The sequence below is a fragment of the Octopus bimaculoides genome, chromosome 23 (genome assembly GCF_046866305.1).
Source record: "Octopus bimaculoides isolate indiv1 chromosome 23, ASM4686630v1, whole genome shotgun sequence".
Classification (NCBI taxonomy): domain Eukaryota; kingdom Metazoa; phylum Mollusca; class Cephalopoda; order Octopoda; family Octopodidae; genus Octopus; species Octopus bimaculoides.
In genome coordinates this window covers 20,160,762-20,171,660 of record NC_142950.1, presented here as the reverse complement: position 1 = coordinate 20,171,660, position 10,899 = coordinate 20,160,762, and the positions used below count along the sequence as shown (strand labels likewise).

The window sequence follows — 10,899 nt, the reverse complement described above, 5'->3', positions numbered from 1 at the left end:
ATTATAAAAATATGATAGGAGTTTTTAAACTTTGAATGGTTAGGAGGGACAGTCTGAGCAAAATAGGAATTAAAGGGGTCCATAGATTAAAAAATGGTGGAGAAATACTGTTCTACCTGATCAATTGAGCAGCTAGAAACAGGTGCCAAATTTCCTACAAACTACACACCGTTGTCTTACAAAAAGGAAGGACACATTGGGTAATGTTTTTTGATCAGTGTTGATGTTGAGTAAACAACAACATCTGTATGATCTACTTGCTTGATGCCAGTCCAAGATAAACAAGCAGTGTGAGAATTTCTAAAACCCACCATAAACTGCTATCTGGCACTTTATCATGATCAACACACTTATGAGGTTTGACCAATATGTCTGAATATTTTTTAGTTAAAACAGAGAGAGAGAGAGAGAGAGAGAGAGAGAGAGAGAGAGAGAGAGAGAGAGAGAGAGAGAGATGCAAAGGGGAAAGAATACTTAGCAATATTGATTAAAGATATTCATCTGTTTTCTTGAGTGTATAAACAAGAGATAATTTTTTGTGCTTTAATTTTTATTTATTTTTTTACTTCTATTGATTAAGTTCTTCTTATTAAAGCTGACACCTGTAAAACATCTGCATATACATTTTTTTCTCGATTAGTTAACAAGTAGGGTTGACTGAGGAGAGTAGGTAAGACATTGTTTAAAAATATTGATATCTAACTTATACACAAAACAATATATTTTTGGGTGGGAAAAGAATTATTATATTCTAATTAAAGCATCATTCATGAAACTATGATAAGAAATTATTACATCAACTCCTCCAGTAGTTAACTGCTACTTTTGTCTTGCCTGGAAGGAGAAGGACGAAGGGCAAAGTTAACTTCAGCAGATTTTGAACTCACGATCTAAAGGTAGTTAAGAAGGCTTAGAGGTTAGAATCTTTGGCTCATAATTGTATGGTCATGAGTTTGATTCCTGGCGGCGCGTTGTGTCCTTATGCATGACACTGACACTTTGTTTCACATTATCAGTTAAATTTTGACATGCCATTGAAACAAGTAATAACACTGCACAAGCAGGAGAAATATTTTTGATGTGTCTTAGGAGAGTCATTATGCCAATAATTATCACACACACTTTACTTCTTTACTTTTATTATTCAATTTTTTAACATTTAACTAGTTAACTAATCAATTGTTTGATTGGTCATTCAGTCAGTCAATCAGCTAGTTTTGTCAAAGTCCTTTCATCACCATTTGCAACCTCATCAATAACATGCCCTTTCTGGCAGATCTGAAACAAACCTGGAATTGAGAGGGTATGTCCTTGCTGAAACTGCAAATGGCAATGAAAGGACTTTGACAAACCCATCTGGTTGATTGATTAACAGAATGATTAATTGAACAATCAATTAATTAATTGGTTAAGTGTTAAAGAATTGACGACTAAAAAAAAAGTGAAAAAGAACCATTGTTCGTATAATGATCCTCCCAAGGTACAACAAAATCTGTTTTAATGTAAAGGTTCGCATAAAAAATCTTGCAAACCAAACACAGGTGAAATACTTATTTTGTTAAAGATTCTGTATAGCTGTTCTTCATTAGCTGCTGCACACCTTTACACAGTTTGTCTTTTGGTGTCAAATTCTACACATGTTCTGTTGGATCAGCACTTAGCAGTTAGTCCAAATTATAATCATGTTCTTTCCCTACCCCCAACCCATTTCCTGTACTGCTTAAAAAGCATTTCTAACAATGGTTCATATGATTTGTTTATCAACTTCAGTTTGTTTGTTTATTATTTATTCAGGTGTTTGTTTATTTATTTACTAATTGATTTTTTTATTCCTTTTTTTTTCTAAACAGAGTGAGATTCTACCAGCCTTACCGTCGACTCCTCCACCCTTGACACCCCCTCCTTCCCCTCCCTTGAGTACTCTTGAGAACACTGAAGACCAGATCACACTCGAAGATATGAAGGTATGTATGTATAGAATATTCTTTATACGTTCGAATATGTGCTGCTTAACCCTGTATGTTATAAAAATTACCCAAAGGGCTTAGAAAAAGGAAACGCAGCCTCTGGTTATAAAGAAAAAAAAATTGCCTCTGAAAAAAACTGTCCAGACTCATGCCAGCTTGGAGAAGGGGTCATGTGTGTATGGATATGGATGTTTGTGTGCTTGGACCTGTGTGACAAAGTGAATGGGAAAAGTGAGAAAGAGAGACTTAGTGACAGTGTGTGTGGAGGAGTCTGAGGTCTAGGAGATGGTAAGAATGTGTGTGGAACTGTGTATAAATGCAAATATCTGCTTGTATTTGTTAGTGTTTTTTTTTCCTTTTTAATAGGCACAGGCATGGCTGTGTGGCTAAGAATCTCCCTTTGCAAACACATGGTTTCAGGTTCAGTCTCACTGTATGGTGCCTTGGGAAAGTGCCCTGAGTCAAGCAATGCTTTGTAAGTGGATCTGGTAGATGGAAACTGTGGAAGCCCATCATTTTGTCTTGTACTTGTTTTAGTCATTAGACTGTGGTCATGTTGGGGCACCACTTTCAAGAACTTTTAGTCAAGTGAATAAACTCAAGTCCTTTTTTTCTTTATGAGCCTAGTACTTATTTTATCAGTTCTTTGCCGAATTTTTAAGTTTACAGGAATGTAAACACACCAACTCCGGTTGTCAAGCAGTGGTGGGACACCACACACACACACACACACACACACACACTACAGGCTTCTGTCAGAGTCCATCTACCAAATTCACTCACGAGGTCACCATAAGGCTATAGCAGAACATGCTTGCCCAAGGTGCTATGCAATGGGACTGAACCCAGAACCATGTGGTTGGAAAGCAAGCTTCTTCCCACATGCCCACACATTATATGTATGTGTGTATTTGTGTTTATCCACCCCACCCCTTGTTCCTATGACAGAAAGAAATCATTATTACTACTATTATTATTGTTACTATTAAGGCAGCGAGCTGGCTGAATCGTTAGCATGCTGGGCAACTTAGTGGCATTTTCTCATTCTTGATGTTCTGAGTTCAAATTCCACTGAGGTCGAATTTACCTTTCATTCTTTTAGGAGCAATTAAATAAGTACCAGTTGAGTTCTGGGTCAATGTAATCGACTTACCCTCTCCCCCAAACTTGCTGGCCTAGTGCCAAAATTTGAAACCATTATTATCATTATTATTATTAGTAGTAGTAGGAGGAGGAGGAGGAGGAGGATGGTAGCAATGATTTACTTGAAGATAAATCTTCACTCCATCCTTATTCCAAGTATTGGTATTCCATTAAATATAATTCCTCATGGGAAATTATTGAGAATTCTCAACAGATACACAAGCTGCATATTTTCCTATATTAATGTCATTGGCCAATAATTCAAAGATGAGATGTACTAGCTATGTGGCTATAGAATGGCGTCTGATCTACTGCTGTTATAATTTAATCATACACGCACACATATAATTTCAATTTTAGAACTGGATCTCAAAATGCATATAAAGCTATAAACGTGCATGTAAATATTGAGTTGATGTCATGTCAGCATGAGACGTGGTTTCAAATCCCATAGGCAACCTTTGACTTTTTGTATCCACAAGGGTTTTTCAACCTAATAGTTACATACTGAAGGTGCACAACTTAGTTGTTATGGATATTCAGTTCATGATCACAAGATTATGAGTTCAGTTTGCAGCTGCACATTTTTTCCTTGGTAAGGTACATTGCTTCAGTTTTGTCACATACTGTGTCATGCTGAATCTCCCTGAGAACTACATTAAGTGTCTGCAAATGGAATAAGCAGGACAAGAGGGTACATGTGGGACAGAGAGTTACTGATGAGGCCAAAGGATGTGTGATGAAAGAAATTTGACAAGCTTATTAACTAAAAATAATATAAATAAAAACTAAAGTGAAGATCAAATAAATAGTGCATGTGTTTTATTGCCAAAAAAAAGACCATACCCAAGTATAACAATATATATATATATATATATATATATATATATATATATATATATATATATATATATATGTATAGGCTTCTTAAACAAACAGTATTAGTGGAACTCAGTACATGAGTATTTTTACTTCTTCATATTTAAGCAAAGCGTGGCATAGTGCTTAGGGTGTTGGACTTCCAAGTGTAAGATTGTGGTTTCAATTCCTGGACCAGACAACGTACTGTGTTCTTGGGCAAAACACTTCATTTCATGTTGCTCCAGTTCACTCAGCTGTAGAAATGAGTTCAGCCTGGAGAGGGATGGGCTCCACCAGGTTTTCTCGCTCAAGATACGCTGCATGGCTGCAGTGCCCCAATGACTACCAAGGGGTTAATGGATTTGTCATTGTCATTTAATTGACAGAAATTTACAAAAGTAACCCAAGGGACAGGAGTCTGCTGTTTGGCACTTAGCATTATTTTGCATGAAATAAATGCCATGCACAAGCTCTGTGCCCTTGAGTAGCTTTTGCAAATTTCTGCCAATATTATATATATATATAGATAGATATATATAATAGAAATATGTTACAAAAACAAAATAGAAACTACACGTGGAGATGTAAGGGGAAAGTAAGGAGAAAAATAAACGAAAATGCACATTGGAAATCAAAAGAAGTAAAGGCTTTTTATGAAAAGTAACGATAGATATATACAATGAGATGAACTGAGGTAGGAATAAAAGTAATAAAAGTCATTATTGTGAGTTGTTAAAGAGATTCAAAAGCATATCGGTTTTGTAATATTACTAATCATTGCTTTGAATGCACACTGAATACTGGAATATATATATATAGACATAACTGTGTGGTTAAGAATGTTGTTTCATAACTATATGGTTCTGAGTTAAGACTGCTGCATAACATCTTGGATAAGTACCTTCTATCAAACTTTCCAGCTGGCCTTCACCTTGTGAGTAGGACTTTATGGACAGAAACTTCAAGAAAATCTATCGTGTGTATCTTTGTGCATGTGTAAAATACATCAGAAAGAAGCTTTTTTTTCAGATGATGATGAAATCACAGTTTTATTATAAAATTCTGTTTATTGACATCTTGGTAGAATTAAAGCAGTTAACTGGCAGAATTGTTAGCACACCAGGCAAAAATGTTTAATGGCATTTCATTTGTCATTACATTCTGAGTTCAAATTTCACAAAAATCAGCTTAACCTTTTGTCCTTTCATCATCATCATCATCATCATCATCATCATCGTCGTTTAACGTCCGCTTTCCATGCTAGCATGGGTTGGACGATTTGACTGAGGACTGGTGAAACCAGATGGCTACACCAGGCTCTAATCTGATTTGGCAGAGTTTCTATGGCTGGATGCCCTTCCTAACGCCAACCACTCAGAGTGTAGTGGGTGCTTTTACGTGTCACCCGCAAGAAGGCCAGTCAGGCGGTACTGGCAACAGTCACGCTCAAGATGGTGTATTTTATATGCCACCTGCACAAGAACCAGTCCAGGGGCACTGGCAACGATCTCGCTCAAAAATTCTACGAAGGCCAGTCAGGCAGTACTGGCAATGACCACGCTCAAAATGGTATATTTTATGTGCCACCTGCACAAGAGCCAGTCCAGGGGCACTGGCAACGATCTTGCTCGAAAGTCCTTAGACATGTCGCGGGCACAAGTGCCAGAAAGGCGATGCTGGGCACAGGTGCCATCACAAATTCACTTTCGCTTGCCCCAATAAGTCTTCGCAAGCTGAGTTTCATGTCCAATTTAACTCGATTTCGATTTCACTTGCCTCAACAGGTCTTCGCAAGTGGAGTTTAGTGTCCAATGAAGGAAGGTACGCCTAAGTGGACTGGTTGAGACCTTAGATTTAGATCTCACTTGGCTTGCTGGGTTTTCTCACGCACAGCATTTGGCAGAGTATCTACAGCTGGATGCCCTTCCTAAACGCCAACAACTCAGAGAGTGTAGTGGATGCTTTTACATGCCATCGGCATGAGTCAAACTTGCAGGCTTTGTGCCAAAATTTGAAACAAATATTTTGATAGAATCGTTAGAGTTCCATATAAAGTGTTTAGTGGTGTTTGTTCTCACTTTCTACATTCTGAGTTTGAGTCCTGGCAAAGTCAACTTTGTCTTTCTTCCTCTAAGATCATTAAAGATAAAGTACTACTAAAGTACTGGTGCCAGTGGTATTGACTAACTTTCTCCCTTCAAGATTGCTTGCTTTGTGCCTAAGTTAGAACTGACAGAATTTGTAGCACATTTGACAAAATACTAAGCAGTATTTGTTTCAGCTCAATGTTTAGAGCCTAAATCCCCCTGAGGTCAAGTTTCGGGGTTTATAAAATAAGGTACTAGTCAAGTACAGGTGTCAATGTAATCAACTAGCTCCACTCCTCTCAAAATTGCTGGCCTTGTACCAAAATTTAAAACTTATTTTTTATTATCTTGCATTATTATTATTATTATTATTATTATTATTATTATTATTATTATTATTAAGGCGGTGAGCTGGCAGAATTGTTAACATGCTGGGCAAAATGCTTAGTGGTATTTCGTTGCCACTATGTTCTGAGTTCAAATTCTGCCATGGTTGACTTGGCCTTTCATCCTTTCGGGGTTGATAATAAAAAGTACCAGTTGAGCACCAGAGTCAGTGCAATTGACTAAGCCCCTCTCCTAAATTGCTTGATCTTGTACTGAAATCTGAAGCCATTATTATTATTATTATTAAGGCAGTGAGCTGGCAGAATCATTAGCACATCAGGCAAAATGCTTAGCAGCATTTCTTCCAGCTTTTTATGTACTGAGCCCAAATCCCACCGAGGTCAATTTTGCTTTTCATATTTTCGGGATTGATGAAATAAGTACCATTGAACACAGGGGTCAAAGTAATTAACTAATCCCACCACAGCAAAATTTCAGGCCTTGTGCCTATAGTAGAAAGGGTTATTATATTTAACATATTCATCATTCTTATTTTTTCCCTTATTTCAATATATTCGGCTGCTGTGAAAACTAGCAACAACATTATGTAGAAACTATAAATGTTTCAGTGTTTGAAGAATGAAATCTGATATAAGGCAAGTGGTGAGGTGTAGAGAGATAGCAACTACAGCTACTACTACTTCATTAATGGTGACAACCACTACAAAATAATTACAAAATTAAACACACATGTACACACACATATTCACTCTCACAACATCCTCTTGAAATCAAAGATTGAAAAAAGAAAGAAAAAATCAACAAATGATATATACATAAATATAAATGGAAGTTTCAACAACAATAAAAAAAATCTTTTATTGATTCTTGAATTGAGAGAAATTTCAATATTAAAAACATATTTCAAGTAGGAGTAATTCTGAGATGATACATGTATATGTGTGTATATAATATATATATGTACACACATCCAGACATGCATATATATATATATATATACAGTTGTGTGTGTGTGTGTAATAACCTCTTGATAATAAAATAAATAATAAAAAATATAAACAACAACAATAATAAAAACTGAAAAACATGATTTCTATAGAATTCCAACTAACATGTTTCCTGGTTTAATTTAACTTAATTTTTTCCCTTATGTATGTATGTGTGTGTGTGTGTGTGTGTATGTGTAGTTGATACATTGAATTTTATTGGCTGTTTCCTGCTATTGTCTTTTATTATTAATGTTTAACTTGTCTTCTGCAGTGGTAGTGGCAGCACTGTCGTTGTTTTTGTTGTTATTGTTGATGTTTTAGTAATTTTGATCTGAATACAGACCTTTTTTTATATATATATATTTATTTTCCAAAGTTAAGCTATTTATTGAATATATTCAGTTTCTGTTTGAACTCTGTATTCATATTTGAGCTGAATGTAGCTTTTAGATTACTGTATTCTTTGATTCTTTGATTCTTTTATTCTTTGATTCCTTTATCATCTTCACTTATCAGATAATAGTTGTATTAAGGCACTACCTTCATCTAGTTGCAGTCATTGACCTGTAAACCAGACTGTTAGTCTCAGACGCCCATCGATCAAGTTTTGGCCGTGTATCTACAATTATAAACACAGGCCTGAGCCAGGTGTTTTTTTTATTTATTTGCACAAGACTCATAGTGACCCCAACATTGATGTCTCTCCTCTACACGTCACCAATTTTGTCCACAGGAAAGGGACTATTCTTAAAGACCAGTACAGCTTCACATCACTTTCACTGCAGGTTTTCTCATCAGATTGATAAAAACTGGTACAAGATATGGCAAGTAATCTTGTCAAACTCTCTAACAGTTCTCCCAACAAGGAAATATTACTTTTTTGAGAAACACGTGAATACATTTAAGTGTCAATTTTATTTTTACAAGAAAATGGATGCCTGGGACTTCAAAGTTTTACAATGAGCCAACTTCACCAAACTGTAAATTTTTTAGTATTTTGAGCTAATTATAAGCTCACTCTCTAAGAACTGGGAAGATTAATTTTGTTTGACATTCAGCTGGAACTGTTAGCTGCAAATCTTTGATAACCCTTTATAAACATCACTTTATTATTTCATTTAAAGATTAATTATGGTTTACCATTTTATTTTCTTTCTTAGGTAAATCTAAAAGCTCATATTGGCCACAAAAAGTCTGAAAGTGTGGATAGTTCATCATCCGATCATTTCACCACAAGTGACCTTAAAGCATTTTCATCACCATCATCCACACCACGCACAATGTCTCCAAGAATGTCACCGCTTCCATCACCAATTTCTTTACGATCATTAAGTGGCTCTGTCGACTCCTTACCTGCTTCACTGGAGAAAAACATCAAAGTTCAGAAAGGACAGCAGCATTTAGGTTCGTTAATGAATTTTTTTAAATCATTTTTTTTTTTCTCTTTTTCAATGAAGATAAATATTTCTGTTTCAACACAAATTTTTTGTAATCATTATCATTTATTTGTTTTAGTCATTGGATTGCAGCTGTTCTTTGAAAGGTTTTGTCTCACAAATCAATCCCAGTACTTATTTTTTTAAGTCAAGGTCTTATTCTATCAGTCAATTTTGCTGAACCACTAAGTTACAGAAATATAAATAAACCAACACTAGTTGTCAAGCAGTTGGCAGGGGTACAATCACAATAACACACACACGTATCATTATCATCATCATCGTTTAATGTCCATTCTCCATGCTAGCATGGGTTGGATGGTTTGAGATTGAGCTGGTTTGCAGGGCGCTGTCTGGACTCTAACTGTCTGTTGTGGCATGGTTTTTATGGCTACATGCCCTTCCTAACACCAGCCACTTAACAGAGCATGCTGGGTGCTACACACACAATTATACAACTGTTCCACACAGTTTCCATCTACTAAATTCATTCACAAAGCATTGGTTAGCCCAAGGTTATAATAGAAGACATTTGCCTGAACTACTGCTTAGTGGGAATGAACCTGATACTATGTGATTGCAAAGTGAGATTCTTAACCACACAACAACCTGCAGAGTAACTTTTTGTAAAAAAGCCTTTTAGACCCTTGGTCCAAACTCAGAGACACCATCTGCATGAAAAACAATAGTTAAGTTTAGCGTATTTAATGTGAAGGGACACGGTTAATTAAATTTGATTCCTTATGGGTGTTTTCTGTTTTTCTTTTTTTTAAGAAAAAGTATAATAATATTTGAAACACTGGAAACTATTGTATTAAATGGGAAGTAAAACATAAAACAAATGTTTGTTATTCCATGTTATGATGGTAGCATAGCCCTGAAGTTTGATGGGCTGTAGGTATTTACCATTGCCATCATCACTGTCGTTTAATGTCTGCTTTCCATGCTGGGATGGGTTGGACAGTTTGACAGGAGCTGGCCAGCTGGGGAGCTGTCCAGACTCCAGTTGTCTGTTTTGGCATGGTTTCTACAATTGGATGTCCTTCTTTGCCAATAACTTCACAGTGTGTACTGTTATAAGACCAAGATATGTAGCGCATTGCTGTACTCAAGAGGACCCACCTACCACAACTGAACTGAGATCCTAAAATCAAGGCATCACATAAAAAGCACTGGTAATGGTGACACATAAAAGGCACCCAGTACACTGTTGATATTAATGATGATGTTGTATCAGTCTATATCCTATGATGTCAACACCAAATGTTAAAGCAGCTTTAGCTCCATCAACTGTGACAACCTACAGTGACTTCTTTTTAATTAGCTGAGTACAATATGTAAAACTCTGTAATAGCTAGACATATTACATAGGTACTTGAACTCTTTGTTCTGTATCTTGTGTTCTATTTTACTTTTCCCACCAAGCCTCTGTACAGCCTTATAACAGTTATGTTCACTAAAGCAGCATAGAAGTTAATTGGCTGAGTGCAATATGTAAGGCTTTCATCATAAAAATAAACATATTCCATGATGCATATATATTTGGTACTCTTTCTTTCATATCTAGCTTGTTTTCTATTTCATATAATATGTCAAGCTTCTGTACAGCTCTGTTGCAGATGGTGAAGGTTAGTTATATCTACAGAAGTAGTTGCTAAGTCAGTCTGGGTGCTGTGAGATCTCTTTCACCTGCTGATCTGTTCTTAACATTCGCTGACACTCTGTTGGTTATGACAAGGAAGGTTCCAGTTGATCTGATCAACAAAACAGCCTGCTTGTGAAATTTGCATGCAAGTGGCTGAGCACTCCACTGATATACATAGCCTTAACATGGTTCTCAAGGGGATTCAGTGTGACACAGAAGGTGACAAGGTTGGCCCCTTTGAAATACTGGTACAAATCATTTTTTGCCAGCTGAGTGGACTGGAGCAAAATGAAATAAATAAAGTGTTTTGCTTGAGGACACAATGCACTGCTAGGAATCAAACTTACAATCTTACACTCATGAACCAGATACTCTAATCGCTAAGCCATGCGCCTTCACTAAAGTTTTCATTGGGGAAAATAT

At 36.2% G+C, this 10,899-nt stretch overlaps 1 protein-coding gene across 1 annotated transcript in view; it reads left to right on the top strand.

Moving 5' to 3' along the window:
- Window positions 1-10,899, top strand: part of LOC106879044 (multiple PDZ domain protein) — an 862,020-nt gene that overhangs the window by 583,170 nt on the left and 267,951 nt on the right. The window contains exons 16-17 of the mRNA XM_089340722.1: window positions 1,851-1,964; window positions 8,556-8,799. Of these exons, the coding sequence (XP_089196848.1) occupies window positions 1,851-1,964; window positions 8,556-8,799 (358 nt within the window). The remainder of the gene's footprint in view (window positions 1-1,850; window positions 1,965-8,555; window positions 8,800-10,899) is intronic.